The following is a 22,292-nucleotide window of genomic DNA, read 5'->3' on the forward strand; positions in this document are numbered from 1 at the left end:
TGCTATCTAACGATATTAAAAAATTAACGGTTTCAAATTAAAATGAGTAAAATACCCTTAATGGGTAGACATGCAAATAGATCGCGATGTCGATAGTAGGAAAAGAAAAAAGGGACAATAGCATAATTTTAAAATTTTATTTTATTTTTAATTAATATAAATATTATTTTTCTTAACACCGTTAGAACAACTGTTATATTACGGGTATTTGTACAATAACAGAGTTTTATGAGGGTATATACGTAAATATCAATTTTAGAAGGATATTCATGCAAAATTCGACATTTAGAAGGATATCCATACAAAAAAAATCTGTGAATTTATTAACTTCACAAATTTAGTTTTAGCGGTATTATTAGAGAGTAACCATATGAATTCAGATTTAAGATAAAACCAACATATGGCTAGAAGAGAGTGGCCAATGCAAGTTGGCTGCTAGAGGAAGACCTGAGGAAGGCTCCATCCATAAGCAGGACAAAATAATTCTGGACACAGAAGTTATGTATGGCTCAACCTAGAACTAAAAATGAGCATATCAAGTCCTGGTTTGAGGAATTCAGATCCTGTCAAAGCAGCCCATCCTCGTACCTTAGACCTACATTAAAATAAAAAAGAAAACTTAGAATTTATTTGGATAATTGGACTAAAAATCTTATGAAATTAGTGGATAGAAATAGTACAATTGGCAAAATTATAAAATTATATGCTGGGCTAAACTAATATTTATAAATACTTAGGAGTAGCTTTGGAATGGGCCGATCCAAAATTTATAGAAAGAAAGAAAGAAAAAATTCGATGGGTCTTTTAAACCTAAATCATCCAAGCAGGCCTTCAAAGAACACCTATTAGTGCCTTGAATCTGATGCTAACCCTTTTTAACCTCTTAACATGCTTATCAACTTGTATCAGGTTTCCATCACTCTAAGATTATCACCCGATTCGGGACAAGAACCAAAGTCCAGATCCGAAACAAAATCACAACCCGCATCCACTTTGTTTGCAATCATTATTTATTTTTTCTCAACTTGCGAGAACCCACACGTTACCAGACCCCTGGCGAGAAAACTTGGACCGGATGGTCGTTTGGGTCTTCACGCATTTATTTGGTGCCGCTTTTCGGGCTATTTGTTGTCGAGTTCGGATCCTGTCAAGCTCCGCAATCACGGCCTTCCGTATATTGTGGAACGGCCGTGATGCATCCGGACGGTCCGGGCTATTTGTTTTATTCCTCGCCCTCTTCAAAAACTCCAGCTTCACGGCGGGGACGGGCGACTGCCGCCGCCCGCGAGGACGCCAACTCCCACCCCACCACCACAATGCCGCCGGCGCCGGCGGCCGCCCCTAGCGCCTCACCGTCATCCCCTCCGCCGCCGTCGACGTGGAGGACGTCCGCCGCGAGGCCGCCATCCCGCGCCCCCTCCCCAAGAACGCCAGCGGCTGTGACCCGGACGACCGTGAGGTCGTGCAGCTCTGCCACCGGCGCGGGGTGAGCCACGGCGACCTCAAGTCGGAGAACCTTCTATTTGCCAAAAAGGAGGAGAATTTGCCACTAAATGCCATCGATTTCGGGTTGTCCATATTCTTCAAGTCCGGTGAGTGTTCTATTGTTTGCGAGTCTGATAATTTTGCTTGAATTATGTTTGGTTTTGAAGAATTTTTATGGTTTAAAAAATTCGATTTTGGGAGCTGCATTGTATAATGTGGAGTCAATGCCTGCTCCTAATAAAACAGAATGTGGGGAATCTCTTAATTGTTTGTACATTGGAAAGGAGATACCAATGGAATTAGTAATAATAAGGTCCAAAATGTTCTAAGGATAGCTGAGAATGTGAAGGTGGATCTGTGGAAATATTAGAAAGGATTGAGCCTAGAGTCATAGTTGGCTGCATTAAAGCAGAGATGGGGCTCGCAACAAATGAGGTTATAATGCTGGGGATCCAACTCGAACGGTATTGGCAATTAAAGCTAAGGTCTTTGAAAACCTTGAAAAGGAGAGTGACTTGAACTATATATCCGAGGGTCTGAAAAGATGTGGAGAAGACCTAAGCTAATCGCTTGTATATATTTTGTGAGAAAAGGCTCCAAAAATGCTGGTATAGCTAGCACTTAGTAAGAATTGTTGGCAGAGAGTGATTGATAAATGTCTCACAATAATACTTCATTCACGTCTTCTTCGTTATGATTATTTGTTTCGGTTGTGATTATTGATTGTGGGCCTGGTCTGGATGTTCACAAAAATATTCAAACTACATGACATTGTGGACTCAGACCAATCCATGGTGAATATCATATTAAACTGCTTGGTTCAGTCACTAACATGTGGTGAGCCCAATATAGAAAATTATCAAGGCTTCTTGGTTGCAAAGCATTAAATATCCAGTCTTATACATCATGCATATAATACCAAATGGGGGTTTGGAAGGGTTTAGGCATGCTCTCTCTCTCTTTCTCTCTCTCTCTCTCTCTCTGATGTGTGTGTAGAAGAGAGAGAGAGAGAGAGCAGCCTATTAATCTATACTCGCATGTTTCTAGACAAAAAGAAGTTGATATTGTCATTCAGCACATGGATTAGATGTATCAACATTCCACATGTTTGAGCATCATGCCACAATAGATCAAGGATCCACTTGATCATAACCCTGCTTTGTGCAAACTTCACCAAGATTCCTAATTTGTACCATAATAAATGACCCTTGGACAAAATAATTCTGGACAATTCAGTGTTTAAGAATTTAGGAGTTCTAGCACTTTTGCACTTGGATGCAATCGCAATGCAGCACAAGCGCACATTCCTTTGCATTCAAAGAGAGTGCTATGCTTACATTGGTTGGAAGCACCATCACCTGGTATAGACATGGTGCACGACACTAAACTGCATTTTAGTGCAAGACTTGGCACTTCAACTGTGAAGATCCGAACTGAAGTCGGCAAGGAGTGCCGACTTCAGTTGGTTCATCGTGGTCGTCCCCACGACGACCACGCCGGCCGAACGGCCAGCGGGATCTCCGCACACCCCCCCCCTCTTCCCTCTTCCCCTCTTCCCTCTCCCTCTCTCTCTCTCTCTCTCCCTTTCTCTCTTCTCTGAGAACCCCAATCCTTTCCCATTTCATTTTTTTTTCCTCCTCATTTTTCCCTCTTCTAGAGACGGTCGCCGGAGCCGTAGTCGCCGCCGGAGCCGCCAACGCCGCCGGGGATCCATCGTCGACGACCGGAGGTGAGGAAGACAACCATCTATCTTTTTTTTATGGATTTAAAAGGGAAAAGAAAGAGGGATGTCAACCGGCTTTATTTCCCTGTTTTTGGGAAAATTTTTTTGTGCGGCACAGTGGTGCGTTGGCTCAGTGGAGCGGCTCTTCGGAGAGTTGTATTGGCACTTCGGTGTAACCATGCCACTGGGTGATGTGGCCGTAGTCATGCGGTTGAGTTATTTTGAGTCTCGGATCGGGTTTACGGATTGTCGTGTGGATTTTGGATTCATGAGTTTTAGCTGCTTTTTATATGCATCATGACATGTTATATGATGACTTTATTGCATGATGTTGCCTACTGAGCTGTTAGCTCACTCCTACCATTTACATTTTTGCAGGTGATGATATATGATTATGGGGATTACGGGATAGAGTGATCATGATGTAATTAGCTAGTGGATATTGACTTTCTCTTTTGACTTATGTATATATGGACATTTGATATGAAAACTGGAAGTTATCTTTAATTAGTTATTGATGGTTGATTAGATTTATCTGCCTTGCGTGCCTGCGGGGTCCGCCCTGCAGGTGCGCGGCGTCTGCTCGCGCCCCGAGCCCCCGGGTTCGGGGCATGACAGATTTATTGGTATCAGAGCATAGGTTAAAGATCACTAGGGACATTAAAACAAAATCATAATAAATATAATAATAAATAATAATAAATAATAATAATTAAAAAAAAAAAACTTAGGAATATAGGGACACATGTGAAGAAATGAGAGTGGGGTAGAAAATCTTATGGGTCGGTGAATCTAACACTAATGACGTGTTATTTAAAAAAAAAAAAAGAAAAAAGAAAAGAAAGGGAATATAGGGACACATGTGAAGAAATGATAGTGGAGTAGAAAATTTTACAGTGGATGGATCTAACCCTGATGTTGTGTTATTTGTGTATGTATCAGCATGCCGCCCCGCCGTGCACGTGTGGCACCTCGCCGCCTGATCGAGACTATCGGGAGTGATCCAGCCACTTCTCATCCGACTGAGAGAGTCCAGGAGGATGAGGCTGATCAGACAGTACTGGATGGACCAGATCATGGCCAGGAGAGCAGGATGGGAGGTCCGACCCAGGTGATGGAGCTGATCAGAGAGGTTGTTGGGTTAGTCCGACAGCAGAGGGGACCACAGCAGCTATTTCCCTCTGCTAGTTCTTCAGATCAGGGGAGGAGTATAGCAGAGTTCAGGAAGTTAGCTCCTCCGGCCTTCAAGGAAACTACCGATCCCCAAGAGGCCGAATGGTGGATAGATGAGATGGAGAAGGCCTTCAGGGCCATGGGTTGTACTGAGGAGGAGAAGATCAGATTTGCCACATATATGCTTCAGGACCGGGCTCATCATTGGTGGGAGTCTGTAGAGAGGACCATGATGCAGGATGCAGGATCTGTGACCTGGCCGGGATTCCGCATGGCCTTCTACTCCAAGTATTTCCCTTCCAGTCGTATCAGGGAGCTGGAGAGGGAGTTTCTGAGCCTCTCTCAGGGGAGTATGACTGTGGAGGACTATGAGGCTGAGTTTGATCGGTTGTCCCGCTTTGCACCATCTCTTGTCCAAGACCCTAAATCTAGGATGAGTAGATTTGAGGAAGGACTGAGGCCTCGCCTGCGTCAGGGTTTAGCTGCTGTTCACTCGACTGATTATGATGATCTAGTTGACAGAGCTAAAAATATGGAGATCATCTGGAAGGAGACACAGGATGCTCAGAAAGGGAAGTCGAAGAGGACCAGGGACTTTGATTCTGACGGTGAGCGGCATCTGCGCCGACCTATGCAGTTTCGTCCAGGAGCAGGGCAGCGAGTTCCATATGGGAGGACTGCACCGGATCGCAGGGGGATATCAGGAGTGTGCTTCAGGTGTGGCCAGACTGGACATAGAGCTGTTGAGTGTCGTCAGACACGACCTGGTATTGGAGCATGTTTCAGGTGTGGTCAGCAGGGCCACCGGATAGCTGAGTGCCCTCAGACTCAGACTTTTTCTGGAGTTTGTTTCGGGTGTGGTCAGCCGGGTCACAGGATTTCCAGTTGTCCTCGTACTAGATCCGCGCAGAGGCCACCGACGTCTATAGCTCCTCAACGACAGACTTCCTTCACTCCAGTACAGGCTACCCAGTCAGCTGTCCCCAGGCAGCAAAGGGGAGGAGGATCTCGTACCCAGGGACGAGTTTATGCACTGACCCAGCAGGATGCTCAGGCATCCAACACTGTAGTGACAGGTACACTGTTAGTATCTTCCACTTATGCTTATGTGTTATTTGATTCTGGTGCTACGCATTCTTTTATCTCATCTTCATATGTGCATAAGTGCGATTTACACTACTCTTCCTTAGAGAGGGAATTATGTATTAGTACTCCAGCTGGGGTTACGATGACAGTTAGTCAGATCTGCATTTCCTGTCCAGTACTAGTTGAGGATAGAGATTTGAGAGCTAATTTGATTGTTATGAATTTACGTGACTTTGATGTAATCCTGGGTATGGATTGGTTGGCTGCATACCACGCTACCATAGACTGTTTTCTGAAGAGGGTGACTTTCCGGATCTCGGGTACTGATGAGTTCAGTTTTATGGGTGATGACTGGGGTGTCTCTTCTCAGGTAGTGTCTGCTATGCAGGGCATAAGATCTCTTAGAAAGGAGTTTCCCATCTTTATGGCCGCAATTGCAGATTCTGAGCAGTCTGAACAGAGAATTGAGGATATACCAGTAGTCAGTGAGTACCCTGATGTCTTTCCTGATGATCTGCCTGGCTTACCTCCTGATAGAGATGTCGAGTTTGCTATTGATATAATCCCTGGTACTGCACCTTTGTCTAAAGCTCCTTATAGAATGGCCCCTGCTGAACTAAAGGAGCTGAAGGACCAATTACAGGAGCTATTGGATCTAGGTTTCATTCGACCTAGTGTCTCTCCTTGGGGTGCTCCAGTATTATTTGTCAGAAAGAAAGATGGTAGCATGAGACTGTGTATTGATTACCGGGAAATTAATAAAGTGACTATTAAGAATAGGTACCCTCTACCCCGGATTGATGATTTATTTGACCAGCTTCAGGGTGCTCAGGTATTTTCCAAGATTGATCTTCGATCTGGATATCATCAGCTGAGGATAAAAGAGTCTGACATAGCCAAGACTGCCTTCCGTACCAGGTATGGACACTATGAGTTCCTTGTGATGCCTTTTGGTTTGACTAATGCACCAGCAGCGTTTATGGACATGATGAACAGAGTATTTAAGCCTTTTCTGGATAAATTTGTCATAATATTTATTGATGATATTCTGATATATTCAAGGAGTCAGGCAGAGCATGAGCATCACTTGAAGATTGTTTTGGAGACTCTGAGGCAGAATCAGTTGTATGGTAAATTAAAGAAATGTGAATTTTGGTTGGACAGGGTGATGTTTTTGGGGCATGTTATCTCTAAGGATGGAATTATGGTTGACCCAAAGAAGATTGAAGCTGTGGTTGACTGGAGCAGACCGAGTAATGTGTCTGAGATTCGCAGCTTCCTTGGACTAGCCGGTTATTACAGAAGGTTTGTGGAGGGCTTCTCTAGTATTGCTGGACCCCTCACTCGACTCACTCGCAAAGGAGTAAAGTTTGAATGGTCGGATCAGTATGAGAAAAGTTTCAAGGAATTGAAACACCGTCTAGTATCAGCACCTATTCTGACCCTACCAGTTACCGGTACTGATTTTACCATTTACAGTGATGCTTCCAAGAAGGGTTTGGGTTGTGTGTTAATGCAAAATGGGAAGGTTATTGCTTATGCCTCCCGACAGCTTAAGCCCTATGAAGAGAATTATCCCACTCATGATCTTGAGCTTGCAGCTGTGGTTTTTGCCTTAAAGATCTGGAGACATTATCTGTATGGAGAGACATGCCAGGTATTCACTGATCATAAAAGTTTGAAGTATCTTTTCACTCAGAAGGAGCTGAACATGAGACAGAGAAGGTGGCTGGAATTACTGAAGGATTATGATTTATCTATACATTATCACCCTGGGAAGGCAAATGTGGTAGCAGATGCTCTAAGTAGAAAATCTTCAGAAAATGTTGCAGCCTTGATTACTACTCAGAGAAATATCCTGGAGGATCTGAGAAGGGCAGAAATAGAGGTATATCTGCAGGATGCTACCTTGAAGTTGGCAAACTTGCGAGTCCAGCCTATACTCATTGACAGAATTAAGGCAGCGCAAGTGGATGACTCTCGGCTCCAGAAGATCAAGAAAGATGTTGAGTCTAGATCTCAGCCTGATTTTCATATACATGAGGATGGCTCATTGAGGTTCATTGACAGAGTTTGTGTTCCAGATGATCCTAGTCTGAAGAAGGAAATTATGGAGGAGGCTCACAGTACGGGATATACAGTGCATCCTGGTAGTACAAAAATGTATAGAGATCTGAAAGTTGTGTTCTGGTGGAACAATATGAAGAGAGAGATTGCCCAATTTGTATCTCAATGCTTAACTTGTCAGCAAGTTAAGATTGAGCATCAGAGACCAGCTGGTATGCTTCAGCCCCTGCCGATCCCAGAGTGGAAGTGGGAGCATATTACTATGGATTTTGTGTCAGGGTTACCTCGTACCCTCAGAGGTAATGATTCAGTCTGGGTGATTGTAGACAGATTGACCAAATCAGCACATTTTCTAGCATTTAAGACTGGGATGACACTAGAGAGATTTGCAGAGTTGTACATTGAGCAGATCGTGCGGCTGCATGAAGTTCCAGTATCTATATGTCTGACAGAGACTTCCGATTTGTGGCTCATTTCTGGGGCAGTTTGCACAAAGCTTTGGGGACCACTCTTAGCTTCAGTACAGCTTTTCATCCACAGACAGATGGGCAGTCCGAGAGGACCATTCAGATTCTGGAGGATATGCTGAGAGCCTGTTCTATTGACATGAGGGGTTCTTGGGATCATCATTTGCCGTTGGTAGAGTTTGCTTATAACAATAGCTACCAGGCAAGTATTTAGATGGCTCCTTATGAGGTGTTGTATAGTAGGAAGTGTAGATCACCTATCTGTTGGGATGATGTGGGGGAGAGGAAAATTCTGGGTCCAGAGATTATTCAGCAGACAGTGGAGAAGGTTCAGCTGATCAGAGAACGACTTCGGGCAGCTCAGAGCAGACAGAAGAGTTATGCTGATATCAGGAGGCAGGATCTGGAATTCCAAATCGGAGATCATGTTTTTCTCAGAGTGTCCCCTTCTAAAGGGGTAATGCGATTTGGAGTTCGGGTAAGCTCAGCCCGAGATATGTGGGACCATTCGAGATTCTCGAGAGAGTTGGAGCTGTTGCTTATAAGCTGGCACTTCCACCTGCTTTATCGGGGGTTCATTCTGTTTTTCATGTCTCTATGTTGAGGAGGTATATTGCTGATCCCAGTCATGTGATTGAAGTGGCACCGTTGCAGCTCCGCGCAGATCTTTCTTATGTTGAGCAGCCTATCCGTATAGTGGATAGGAAGGACCAAGTTTTGAGGAAGCGCACGATTCCTTATGTAAAGGTGCAGTGGAGCAATCACAGTGAGAGAGAAGCTACTTGGGAGCTGGAGGAGGAGATGAGAGAGAAGTTTCCTGCCCTGTTTTCGGATTGAGGTATGTTTTAATTTCGAGGACGAAATTTCTTTTTAGTTGGTTAGAGTGTGAAGATCCGAACTGAAGTCGGCAAGGAGTGCCGACTTCAGTTGGTTCATCGTGGTCGTCCCCACGACGACCACGCCGGCCGAACGGCCAGCGGGATCTCCGCACACCCCCCCCTCTTCCCTCTTCCCCTCTTCCCTCTCCCTCTCTCTCTCTCTCTCTCTCTCCCTTTCTCTCTTCTCTGAGAACCCCAATCCTTTCCCATTTCATTTTTTTTTCCTCCTCATTTTTCCCTCTTCTAGAGACGGTCGCCGGAGCCGCCAACGCCGCCGGAGATCCATCGTCGACGACCGGAGGTGAGGAAGACAACCATCTATCTTTTTTTTATGGATTTAAAAGGGAAAAGAAAGAGGGATGTCAACCGGCTTTATTTCCCTGTTTTTGGGAAATTTTTTTTTGTGGGATTCGGCCGGCCGATGGTGGCCGGCCGGGGTCAATCCGGCCGAAATGGGTTCGGCCGGAGGTGGGTGAACGGGGGCCGGGCTTCCAGCCCCGGTCTCCCTCTCTTTCCTCCCTTTTCTTCCTCTCTCTCTCTCTCTCCTTCTTCTCTTCTTCTTCCCGTCCGGCGCCGCCCGTGAAGGTGGGATGGCCGACGGCGGCTGGCCGAGCGCCGCCGCCGAGGGCCACGGTCGGCCGCCGAGGGCCGACCGGGGCTACCAGCCACCCCCCCTCTTCCTTTCTTCTTCTTCTCTCCTTCTTCTTCCTCTTCTCCTTCTTCTTCTTCTTCTTCTTCTTCCGGCTGGGTGCTTTCCTTGCATCGTTTTCCGTGCCCTATTGGTGTCTCAAACCACACAAATGAACTTTGGGTGTTTCCCTTGCATCAATTTCCGTGCTCTGTTGGTGTCACAAACCAGACGCAAATGAACTTTGATTTGATTGAACCATCTTCTGACTGTGGATTTGGTCTAGACTTGGGTTGGTCTAATTTGAGTGTAATCTGGTTTGTTAAGCTTGATCTAATCTGGGCTGATCAGAGCTGGTTTGGTGTGGGCCAGTTTGATCTAGATCTGTAATGTGGTTTGGTTCAATTGGGCCTAATATGTGTTGGGCTGAGTTGAACCTAATTGGATCTGTGGGCTGGGTTGGTTTGGGCCCGAAATCTGATTTGGACCTGATACCTGGTTTGGTTCAATTGGGCCTAATCTGTTTTGGGCCACAATTAACTTGGGTTTAAAGGATTCTGATTTTAGGGTATATGTTTGATTTTGGGGGCCCATTCTTGGATTTATGAGCTTAGGAGTTTAAGGATTGAAATTAGTTTAAATTATGTTTCTTAATTAATTAAATAATTAATATTTATGTTTAATCAGGGGTTCGTGATATCTGTGGCAGGGATTTTTAAGCGAGCCCAGGTAGGTGACCTATTGCTTTAAAGTAGAATTTTAACATGTATCTTGCATATGTTGATGTTATGTTTTATTATTGGCATTATGTGTTAGATTTAAAATTAAATATTTAAATTTCATAAATTGTTATATGCTTTACTGATGGGAGTATGATTATGACTTTAATTTGGAAAGTTGATTTATTGATTTTTAAAATCCGCGTGACTATAGTCTAGGCCCCGCCAATGGGATGATACGTTGGCCTTGTCGACTTGTACTGAGGAACTAGTTCCGACACCGCGACCACCGGTGATAGAATAGTGGCGGCACAGGGGTGCGTTTTGCTCTTCGGAGCGGCTCGGTGGAGCGTGAGTTTGGCACCAGGGGGTGCGGCACAGTGGTGCATTGACTCAGTGGAGCGGCTCTTCGGAGAGTTGTATTGGCACTTCGGTGTAACCATGCCACTGGGTGATGTGGCCGTAGTCATGCGGTTGAGTTATTTTGAGTCTCGGATCGGATTTACGGATTGTCGTGTGGATTTTGGATTCATGAGTTTTAGCTGCTTTTTATATGCATCATGACATGTTATATGATGACTTTATTGCATGATGTTGCCTACTGAGCTGTTAGCTCACTCCTACCATTTACATTTTTGCAGGTGATGATATATGATTATGGGGATTACGGGATAGAGTGATCATGATGTAATTAGCTAGTGGATATTGACTTTCTCTTTTGACTTATGTATATATGGACATTTGATATGAAAACTGGAAGTTATCTTTAATTAGTTATTGATGGTTGATTAGATTTATCTGCCTTGCGTGCCTGCGGGGTCCGCCCTGCAGGTGCGCGGCGTCTGCTCGCGCCCCGGGCCCCCGGGTTCGGGGCGTGACATCAACTGTCTTCTATTTGATGTGCAAAAGAATATTAGTATGTAGTGCCTAGAATTTTGATAAAGCTTTACACTATTTAATATCTGCTATGGAAGAACATGTTGCTGTCTAACCTGTTTGTTCTAATGGTGAACACATTTTTGTGTGCTTATGTCTTTGTATTGTACAGATGTGCTTGAATGAGAGGTTTTTGGTATATTCAAGTTTCATGCACTTTGGGATACTTAGAAAGTTGGTACTCACGATGTCTTTATTCATTTATTTTAAGTAGGACTCTATTTAATTAGAGTTAATGACATAATTAGGATGAATCTGAAAAGGTCTGAACTGCAGATAAGCATTCTTAAACATTCATTTTTCTGTATCTCAAAGTGCTAAAAAAATGAACGGTCAATATCCAACTTCTTTATACAGAGTGTTCGTAGTTTAAATACTTTGTGTATCTTTTCCCTTAACATTAGTTTTTTAACTAATAGGTGAAAGGTTCTCGTAAATTGTTGGAAGTCCCTATTACATGGCTCCTGACGTGGCTCCTGAAGTAGTGAAGCGCAATTATGGACTAGAAACAAATATTTGGGGTGCTGGGGTTATTCTCTATATTTTGTTATGTGGAGTCCTCCCTTTTGGGCTGGTAAGACTCTTTGCCTGCTATATTGTTGTAAAGAGGCACTTTTAGTACCACATTTTTTGAGAAGATAAGATTTTATGCAGTTCTTTTTTATTTTTATTTTTTTTTACTTTTCTAATGTAAATTTACTGCCTTCTGAACTAGTATATTGATGGACTCTGAGCAGGGGTTTGCACAAGCCATTCTCGGTGGACTTATTAAGTGTGAACCCTGGCCAAACATTTCAGAAAGTGCCAAGGATCTGGTCCGGCGTAGTTGGAGCCTGCCCAAAACTTGGGCCAACTGCAAAACAAGTGCCTGTACCATGAATTGCCATCAATAAGCATGCTGCCTAATGAAGCTGTTTGCTAGCATTCTGGAGCACATCTATAATTTGGATTGCCAATATATGTTCCTCTTGGAGATGTTGTCAAGCCAACTTAAGCAGTTTCCGATGATGAATAGATTCAAAAGGAGAGCTATTAGGGTTGGTGAAGTTTCAACTTCTGGGTCCTATAATATTAGTTCTTTTCTTCTCCCTGCTGTTCTTCTTGTTCCTACACCTGTTGTGTAAACATCTATATATTTGGTGTCAATGATTTTTGCTGAAGGTTCAAGAAGTTGAAGACATAAAAGAAATGTTTAAGATAATTGACACAGATAATTATGGCATTGTTTCTTGTGATGAACTAAAAACTGGCCTTGCAAAATCCAAGTCCGAGCTTGCGGAGTCTGAAGTGCAGATGCTGCTTGAAGCTGTAAGTTTACGTCTACCTATACATGTATTACGTCAATCTTTAACAGTTTAACCTATACCCTGTATCTGTTGGTTGGATTCTAAACCTGCTAATATAAAATATTAAAAGATGTGCAGCAACAGGATGTTTGTTTGAAAATTATGCATCTTAAGGCTCCCAAAATATTTAAAATACGTATCCTTCTATGTAACTCTATTTGGAAAAAACAGATAAAATGACAAATGACATAGATGTGTTGACCACCTTTCCAACAAGCTGATAATGGTAACTTATTATCTTTGATATGATGAAATATAGTTGTGAGCTTTTTTTCTTTTGAGAGTTTTTTGTGGGAGGGGGATTCGTAACAACTTATAAGAGTAGTTTCTTGGTACCATAAATGGCACTAAAAGAAAATAATATCACTAAAAGAAATTTAAATATCAAAATGGATATGTTAAATTTCTCTGTGTTTCAAATACGCACTTTTTTCTTTGAAACCTTAAACGACTTCCATCAGACTAACATGTTCTCTCTCTCTCTCTTTTTTTAGCGGCAGCATGGACAGCTTTCTTCTCTTTGGTTCTTCCTTTTGTGTAGCATAAGAAGATTAGCGCTTTAAAGGAGATCTTTGGGTATATGTGCGCATCAAGCTCTTAAAAATCCTCAGAAAGTTCTTCATAACAACAAAAACTTAAATGACTTCCCAACAACATGGGACAAATTTCCTAGACCAACTTTTAGTATGGTGTCAGAAGATTAGTGCTTTAAGAGGAGATCTGTATGTGTTTGTGCACATCAAGCTTCCAAAAACTCACAAAGTGTTCTGCAATGTTGTTGATGTTGATTAATTCATACACCTGACACTGAGGCTAATCCATCCCATGTCCACTGCGCTAATATCTAGATCAAATGACATCAATGGTGATTACTACATATTACCTGATACTTAGATGAATCTATCCCATTCCCACTAATGCTAATTTCTAGCTCAAATTGATACAGAAGTTACACAACCATGTCTTGTATCTGCAGATACTCAAGATGAAACATGTACTGAAGATCATGCATCTACATGAATGCTAGTGTTTATGAATATAAATGCACAGTATGTACTGCATCAATGACTAGGATCTGCAAAACTTCCATGATAAACTACTCTGAAGAAGCACCCGGGTAGGAAGGCAAAATGTCTATTCACACATTCTTTTTCCTTCTTTTTGGCAGGTGCACACTGAGCTATTGATGTTAAATGGGATGTAGAGCATGTAAAGCAGACATCATGAGAGAAAGTGAATTTTAGATAGAAAACATAGAAAAGAAGGGTTTCCCAAATGTTGTTTTGCAAAAATGTTAATCAACTATATAAGTTGAAAAAAATTATAGGCTCGATTTTCTTATTGTTAATGTTGGTGTAATTTAATGTAGACATTCTTCTTGGCTTTCAAATGTTTAGTCTTATTATTGAAATGAATTTCATGAAGCAAAAAATTTTAATTATTGCAATAGACTTAAAGCTGGTTAGAACATCCATTAAAACTTCATGCCATCATCTGTCAGAAAAGGGTAGGAACATGTGATTCAAAAAAACATATTAAATTTTACGTTAGTAAAATTCATCTGATTATTTTTTTAAAGCATGTTAAAATTGCATCCTGGTCTTATATCCCTTGTTCAATTTTATTTCTGTTGTCACATAAATATTTTCTTTTTTTTTTAAAAAAGGCTTCCTACTATATTCTGCTTTGTGAATAAACAGTCTATGCTTCTTTCATTTTCTCATATCAGTTGATAAACAGGGCATACCTTGTAGTAGAGCAAAATCCTTTCCTTTGTTCTTGTGAAAGTTCAGAGACATGTAAATCTTTTTGTGACTGCTCCAATTAGGAACAGATCATCTTTTTGTACATTCTCTTCCTTAAATTAATAAAAATTGGGTGGCTTCCTTTTTAGCCTCCTTATCATCAAGAATAATAATATTGTCAATGACCATCATTCAGTCTTCGGTTTACAGACATTTTGATTCAAATGTCTGTAAACCGAAGAATATATCCAGAAGAAATAACTGCTGGGAATGGATTAGCCAAGCATTGCCTTTATCATCGTTACCAGCCCTGGTCACCCTCCCAGCTTGTAGGCTGTTCCCTGGAGCATTTGGTGATTTGATACGTAAACCTTGAAGCTGAATGCCTTGTCTAGCTGCATACATTGGCAGAGATATCTGGATTTATATTTGGTTGCTGAGATGTAGTGGATTTGGATGTGGTTGCTGATCTGATGTTCATATGACCAAAGGGAACCAGTTAGCTGATTAGGTCAATTTCTCCTTTTTATAGAAATTGTCCTCATATTCCTCCTTTTTTTTTCTTTCTTGCCAGATATTTATCTTCAACATTTTCTTGACTTGCCCGCAATTTTTGCGTAATTTATCCATGCCAAATGCATTGGACCTATATGACTAATTGATACATAACTAGAATCCTCAACCAAACACCAAATTTTTTATCCTGATAACATTTGAAGTTGATTGAAGCATCGTTTGGAGAATTCTTTGCAGCATCTTGCTTATGATCGGAAAAGATTTAGCAAGATTCATTTTGGGAAAAGATTCTTTGTTTTATTTGTTACTTTTTTGTCAGTAATGTGCTTAGATTTGGGTATATGCATCAATCTATATGCTGTTTGTACAGAATGTACAGACTTTCACCACCATCTCTTGCTCAGCAGAAAAAGCTGTAGGTTTTTACCAGAGATGTTTCCTTCAAACAGGTAGATAACAATGAAAAAGAAGTGCTTAATTAAGGAGAATCTGTTGCCGTTTCTCTTCATCTACAGTGGATGGCAAATGGTGAACATCTCGATAGGGCATTTCCTTACTTTGATAAAGATGGGAATGGCTACATTGAGCTAGAGGAGCTTCGAGAGGCTTGGTGGAAAATGGAGCTGCTGACAGCACAGATATCGCAATTAATATCTTCTTGCAAGCATTCACTGACAAGGTGAACCAAATCTCTATGCCGCTGAACAATATGTTCTTTCCCCTCATTTCTCAGGGTTATACTTCTTCAACTTTTTGCAGGATGGACGGATAAGCTGTGATGAGTTTGTAGATATGTTGAGAGCAGGAACTGATTGGAGAAGGGCTTTGTGACATTATTCAAGTGGAAATTCAAAGGTCTCAGTATCGAATTCATGAAAGATGGTTTTCTAAATACTGAAAGTGTTTGCTGATTACATGTTTCGTTCAAACCTTTCCACACGCACATATCTTTTACTCTTTTTTTTTCGATTATTTTGGTCAGGAGGGAGTCTTGCTTGATTGCTCCTGATTGACCTTTCCATATAATTTGTCTGTCTGCTGCCAGAATGTGTAGAGTGCCACTGCCTTGTATTCTTTCAATGTAAAGATTATGCTGCTTGACTAACCTTTCACTTTATGTTGAATGCAGAAATTCACAAATTTGGGTTTCTTGTGAGCTTCTGATACTTCTGTTGGTGATGGCTTTAGCTGCGTGTCTTGGTTGTGCATGGCCTGATTTGGTGAGGCATCTTCCATCACGTAACAGGACAAGAAAAAATTGATAGGAATCATCTGTAAGTTTCGGCAACCAGACACTCACAGCCACATGCTGGTCTCAATGGGTGCTGAAGCCTTCTTGTCTGGTTACATTCACAACCAGACAAGAATTCTTTTGTTTTTTTTTTTGGAGTTTAGAAGGAGGAAGCGAACAACTTCCTCCAAAATTATTAGAGTAGAAAATTATGTACATGAAGATGGGGGATGAAAGAATGTACATGAAGCCTCCAAACAAGGAGTGCGAGGTCAAGTTTTAGTCACCAAAGAAGAAAAACATCTCCACATACTTCTGTGCACTTCTTTAATTTTTGCAGACCCAAGATTCTTCCAAAAGATGAAAGGTGTGGAGGGTTTTCTCTAGGACTGAGAACAGTGCTGCTTGCGAAGGAAGATCCTACCATTCCCTTCAAGCCATTGTGCCAAAACAAAGCCATCAGATGCTGATCCCAAGATTTTCCCAAGGCAAACTGAGAATTCTTTGTCCTCCCAAGTGGTCCACAAGGAATGCAAAATTGATTGGCAATCTCTATAATAGACACAAATTTTGAAGGTGGTTCAAATACTTTTGATCGAAGGGCATCTAAGAAAAATATGGCTCACCAACCACCCTTTCCTAGCTAATATCTCCTCTATGCAAAGTTCCTTTTTTTAAAGCAAGCCAAAAAAAGACTTCGATATTCTTGGGAACCGCTGCTTTCTGAATGACCTGGAGGCCGCCTTTGTTGATGAATTTGTAGGAGTCCACCATGAAGGAGCCATCGCTAGAAAGCTTCCAAATCAGGGAATCAGCAATTCTTGAAGGCAAGATTAGGAAGAGAATATCCATCAGACTTTGCCACTGTTCCATTTGTAGATAAGCACAAGCCTCCAGTCTTTCTAGAATTGCACCTCTTTCAAACTTAGTAATGGAGAGAATGTCAGATTTTGGAAAGATTCGTGGATTGACCCAACTCCTCTTAGCCTCCTTTACTGCGATCCATACTCTGGCAGCTAAGCGGAATGACTCGGTGGCCTCTCAATGGAGTTGGAGAAATCTTCATTGAATCGTCAGATAACCTAGTGGGTGCCGGGCCCAACTTGCTTCCAATTTAGCATACGTTTACGTATACCATGAATCATGCCCTTCTACTAACAATATGACTCGGAAAGGAACATTAGCTTCCGAAAAGATACGGTATTTTCGATCTAATCTCTCTTTCTCACTGGTACTCTGTCTTGCGAGAGTTTATTCCACAATCGGGTCAAACCTCCCAGCGATTGTGCTGGTTAGAGGAGGATCGGGTTAAGCTGGATTGTTGTACATTGGGAACAAGATCGCTGCAAATCTGCACGTAGGAGGCGAATCACGTTCTTAAGGCAGTGTATATCACACGCCTCGATCCAAATAAACTTTTTTCAATCTTTTGATTTTATTGTAGTAGATTATTTCTTTATAATTCTTCTATAAAATAAAGATATAGCAGTTTCTAAACAATAATTTTTCCAAATCCTGCACTTAATTTAATCGCATGGCATATAAATGAGAAGCAACCTTGAGAAACTATCAGATGTAATACTATATCGAACGAAAGGCTTAGTTGAAAGTTCGAACAATCGCATACTTTATGGTTCTAATCCTTTCCCATCGTGCTAGGTTATTTTTCTAGCTTGTCATGCGACCATATTCTGATGAACATGTCAGCATATATTTTCCAACTTCACGGGATCACTATTTTTGTTTCTTGCAAACATGTCACCATATATATTTTCAACTTCACGGGCTTATTGCAGGTTGGATTGATACGATAAATACGCATCCCAAGTCATCAATAGTGAGTCTAAATATCAAGTTTCCAAATTTTTGTAAAGTTTTAAAGATGGTTGACGGCCAAAGATCTTGGCAGGTGTTGAGGTCGATAGAAATCGTAGAATGCTCTGAAAGTATCAGTTAAATGTAGAGATGCAAATGGGTCAGATTAGGTTAGGTCATGAATGACTCTGACCTAATTCAGTTTTTTTTTCGGGTTCTAATTTTAGATTCAAACCCAATTCAATAGAAGATCGGGTTGGATCAGATCGGATCCGTCGTTACAATTTTTGACCCAACACATCATTCGGGTTGGGTTGGGTCCATGTATAACCTGGACCTAACCCAAAAAATTTGGATCTAGTTCGGGTCAACCCATATATGATTTCAGAATTTGTTTGCACCTCTGCAGGCTACAACCTGCGAGCTCAAATAATTTTACAGATTTTGGTCGGATCAAGTGGGAGCGAGTCATAAGATTGAAAATCCAAAATTATCTAAGTTTCAAATCGGTTGGGCCGGATCGGATTGGGTCAGATTTCAGTAAACCTAGATTCAATCCAGAAAATAAAATGGGTCCAATTTTAGAATCCGATCCAACCCCACAGATTCTTCAAAATGAATTAGGTCAAGTTGGATCCGATTGGATCATGGGTTAGATGGTCATGGGCCACTTCAACCTATTTGTAGCCTTAGTTAAATATACATAAAAAATTTGATAAATCTATTAATTTTTTCATCCCCATGATAGGGAGAATTTTTTTTTCCGGCGCGCACCTCCGGAGAAAAGATGTGCCGCGAGTTAGCATCGTGGAAACTTCCTACCATTAATTAGGTTGTGGAAAACTCGGATAACTGACTATTTCGCCTCTTCCCATCATGTTACACGTGGCTGTTGGGAATTTTTTTTTAAAAAAATATTAGGCACCACTAGGTCGGTGGAATTGGTTTCACGTGGAATTGGACGGTGAGAGCGGTCTCTGATACAAGTGCTAGCCTTTTACGCACGCATCCAACGTGGTCCAAATGGAGCTCATCCATAATTGCTTCCGCGTCCCCGCGGTGGGCCCCGCCACGTAGGGAAGGACTACTAACGACGCCACAAGCATCGGTGGGTCCCAGGCCATCAAAATTTTCCATTTATTTTTTTTTTTTGCGCGTTTTAGAGACCACCTCGTGGGCCCCACCTCAGGATATATATATACATTTATATTAGTTTTTTATTTTTTGGTACAGCGGCTACTCATACATGTGTGTGAATGCAGCTCTTGAATACAGGAAAGGCCAAAGCGTGGTTGTCCCAAATGAAATCTCTTAAATGCTAAGCCATGAAGGAAATCATCCAATCCGCCGCACTATTTATCTCTATGTAGGCATGGATAGCCTAATGAAAAATGCACTCATCCAAAAGTCAGCGGATGCCGCACTCTTATTTTTGATAAACAAAAAGAAGAGGCAAGAGGAGAGGAGATCAAAGGAATCATCATCATCGGGCAGCCTTGAGTGATTCGACTTGAGATTTTCCACGAGGGCCCTTCCTCCTGATGTAGAGGCGATACTCGTCGAATGTCATAGGCTGGTAGAGAGCAGGGCGATCGGGTGTCACCAGCTCGGGGGCTGGTCCTATTAGCAAGTCACTCTTTGGGTTGTAGAAGAAGGCGAAAGATAGCCGCTCCGCTTCCGAATTCACCACCACCCTGTGCTCTACGCTCTTGTACGTCGCATTGCTTAACACCTGCCAGAAATTATATTGATATACTTAGTAAACAACTGTGCGATCGTAAGGTTGATAATGTCACATGGATTTTAGAATCACGTCTAATTTAGAATTTTGGCTTTAACATGTAAGGTTGTGTCATGCCATGGCCAATCCAAAAGTGTCGCATCCTATGGGAGTCCCAAAGGCTATACTCAATTAATAATTTCCTAATAATAATTAGAGGAGCCATGATGTCATGAGGCGTTGTTGATGACGGATATGGGTTGGACCAAGTAATGGGAGGCGTGGCATGCGGGGACGAGCAAGGGTACGTTGAAACAATGGAAGGAGCACGTGTGTTTGAACTTGGAGCGAGGGAGAGAACCAACCAAAAATTACCCTTTGCCTCGCCTCTTTGAAGTATCAACTCTTCTGGAAGCGTGGAAAATGAGATGCTTGTCCATTGCTGAAATTTATCTTCCAATTAAGATAAACCCGCTGTTATTTTTCTAATTAAGAGAAACTGATCATATCCGCCTCAGCGTTAAGGTGATATAGCCTGGGAAGCAATTATAATAAGCGGGCTTTCATGGAAAGGGCTTTGATAATAGAAAAGTGCCATTAGAGGCAGGGATGAGACAAGGGGGAAGAAAACGACGAACAGAGACGTGTGAGAGCACAGAACTGGACTAGCGGCCGTAGCGAGAAAAAGGTTCTTGGCCTTTTGGTTACGGACGAAGGAGGAGACTGCAGGGCGCTGGTCCGAGTCGTCCTTGATCACTCGCTGCGCTTTGATCACAGAAAGAAGAAGCAGCAGGGAAGGATAGAGACCAACTACTCAAAACCTTGTAGCTAGGTGGCCCGGTCATGGCGACAGGCTGAGACACGAGGTGATTGCTATACCTGAACTTGATCTCCGACGTTGATGATGAAGGAATCGGGAACCGGCTGAACGGTGACCCAAGCATCGCCTCGGCGAACCTGAAGGCCCTTGACGCGGTCGTCGGCCAGGAGGACGGTTATGCCGCCGGGGTCCGAATGCGAGGAGAGGCCAAGGGTGAGGTCCGGTTGGGGGCACTTGGGGTAGAAATTGACCCTCATGCAGGCTCCAGCGTCATCCCCGCCGAACGCCTTCTGCAGGAAATCGGCGTTCAGTCCCAGGCCTAACGACAGCACCTTCATCACTCTCTCGCACAGCTTTATCAATTCATGTCCATACTCGTCGGTAGTCTCCCTGCTGATCCAAATCGACCGGTATGTTTAATATTGCTTTCTTTTTCATTATGTTGGACATATGCCATCTTCAACTTTAAGAGAAAGAAGAATAATCGATCCGATGCTTTTTAAAGAACGAGAAAGAACATGGTTCGTTAATACCTCAAGGTAGAAGGAAGGGCGGGCCACTTGGTATGGCTTTTGAGGGATTGGGGGAGGACGTGGAGGAAGTAGTAGTCACCCCAGTCGAGAATGGCACCCTTCTGGATCCCGAGGCGGCTGCCGTAGCCCTCGTAAGTCTTCGGGGAATTGGCATACACCTGCTTCGCTTCCATGGGTAGGTGGAAGAAGCCCCTCCACACTTGCCTCATCCTTCTCATCAAACCTGGGTCCACCCCATGGTTCACCACCTGGAAGAACCCCCAGTCCCTGCACGCGCTCGACACCGCCTGGACGACCGCCGCGCAGTCGACGGTGCCATCTCCGGCGAGCGAGGCGAGGTCGACGACAGGGATGCTGAGGTCGGCGCACGGGGCCGAAGAAGGGCGGTCGGAGGGCGGCTTTACGTATCTGCCGGGGATCGTGTTGGCGCCGCTGTCCGACAGGGACTGGACGCGGACGACTGGTTCGGGCCAGTCTTGGAGGCAATCCATGCGCAGCAAATATCAACTCCTCCGATCGCCGAGATCAGATTCTACGATACAACAAGTACAAAAGGGTAGTACGAGGATGATGCTATGGCACGACTTTTTTCGGCCAACCATGATAGGATCTATCTCATATATAAAGAGATTGAGGGAGACGTAGAAGAAGAAGAACACTTGAGAGAGAAAAGGAGGAGGAGGGATAAGGGGAATGGTGCAGAGAGTAAAAGGAGGGGGAAAAGGGGTGGCTAGCTATGCTGTGGAAGAGGTGGAAGGTCTATGAGTGGTACTGCTGGACGAAAGGGACGTAGACGCAAACGTGATTTAAATGCGGAATAACAAATGGGATGCTCTCGTCTTTGTCTTGTCTTGGATTTTTTTTTTTATTCAACAAGAGAAGGCTTTGTCCTCATAAGATTAGGACGTTGACAAAGCCGACATGCACGAGCCTGAGAACAGAGAAATTATACCCTACACTGATTCGAGGGATACAATTCACAGAGAGAGAGAGAGAGGTGTTCAAAATCGCGTGGTATAATGACTTCTTGTTAGTCTTCCTTCCAGCAGCTAGCGTTATGGGGGAGAGAGCAGTTGGGTGGGAGGAACCAATTTGCGGCACGGCTTTATGCCAACTTGGCTGCCTTTGAATCCGTTCATCCCCTCAACGGCGTCTTCACATATAGCTTCATGGTCATGGCCGACCCATGAATGTTTTTGAGTATGTGGGAGGTTGGCATGGATACCTATTTATTTACTTATTTTTCTTCGGTGGGCCCATGGCCATCCCTTTGACATAGACGTTGTTGATTCTTGAAGGTCGGCCGGATGCAATGGGTCGGAGTTGGTTCGGTCAATCGGCTTAGAGTTGAATGAGTTGGCTAACTAGGTTGCCACGGCATTAACGGCTAATTGAATTGGCCAG

The 22,292-nt window shown here is 42.9% G+C and overlaps 2 protein-coding genes and 1 pseudogene across 4 annotated transcripts; 2 read left to right on the forward strand and 1 right to left on the reverse strand.

Annotated features, from left to right (window-relative positions):
* Positions 1–1,007: 1,007 nt before the first annotated feature.
* Positions 1,008–16,312, forward strand: LOC103706686 (calcium-dependent protein kinase 3-like; annotated as a pseudogene). Its single transcript, XR_016398833.1, has 6 exons — positions 1,008–1,592; positions 11,582–11,736; positions 11,900–12,199; positions 12,324–12,470; positions 15,219–15,448; positions 15,529–16,312. The product of XR_016398833.1 is annotated as a calcium-dependent protein kinase 3-like (transcript).
* On the forward strand, positions 4,052–11,482 carry LOC149751069 (uncharacterized). The gene is made up of 2 exons (XM_089928071.1): positions 4,052–5,457; positions 10,868–11,482. The coding sequence occupies exons 1-2, from the start codon at positions 4,152–4,154 to the stop codon at positions 10,879–10,881; spliced, it is 1,320 nt and encodes a 439-aa protein (XP_089784197.1). The 5' UTR covers positions 4,052–4,151; the 3' UTR covers positions 10,882–11,482.
* Positions 16,313–19,008: 2,696 nt separating the features above from the next.
* LOC103706685 (jasmonate-induced oxygenase 1-like) lies at positions 19,009–21,857 on the reverse strand. 2 transcript variants are annotated; one of them, XM_008790884.6, is made up of 3 exons: positions 20,889–21,857; positions 20,415–20,748; positions 19,009–19,547 (listed from the first exon to the last, which is right to left on the reverse strand). In XM_008790884.6, exons 1-3 carry the CDS (start codon positions 21,377–21,379, stop codon positions 19,299–19,301), a joined length of 1,074 nt encoding a protein of 357 aa, XP_008789106.4. In that variant the 5' UTR covers positions 21,380–21,857; the 3' UTR covers positions 19,009–19,298. The 2 variants fall into 2 exon arrangements, with proteins under 2 accessions (XP_008789106.4, XP_008789107.4); XM_008790885.6 differs by having other exon boundaries at positions 20,415–20,745; positions 20,889–21,855.
* Between the last annotated feature and the right edge of the window lie 435 nt (positions 21,858–22,292).

The sequence above is a fragment of the Phoenix dactylifera genome, chromosome 17 (assembly GCF_051530095.1).
Source record: "Phoenix dactylifera cultivar Ajwa chromosome 17, Ajwa_hap1_PhDact_Kaust_v1.1, whole genome shotgun sequence".
NCBI lineage: Eukaryota > Viridiplantae > Streptophyta > Magnoliopsida > Arecales > Arecaceae > Phoenix > Phoenix dactylifera.

What these genes read in the sequence shown, in the direction of transcription:
- LOC149751069 (XM_089928071.1), top strand. Translation starts at nt 4,152, where the DNA reads ATGCCGCCCCGCCGTGCACGTGTGGCACCTCGCCGCCTGATCGAGACT.
- LOC103706685 (XM_008790884.6), bottom strand. Translation starts at nt 21,379, where the DNA reads ATGGATTGCCTCCAAGACTGGCCCGAACCAGTCGTCCGCGTCCAGTCC. An exon ending in GCCCTTCCTTCTACCTTGAG is followed by an intron (nt 20,749 to 20,888) that starts GTATTAACGAAC and finishes GATTTGGATCAG; the next exon opens with CAGGGAGACTACCGACGAGT. An exon ending in ACGTCGGAGATCAAGTTCAG is followed by an intron (nt 19,548 to 20,414) that starts GTATAGCAATCA and finishes AATTTCTGGCAG; the next exon opens with GTGTTAAGCAATGCGACGTA.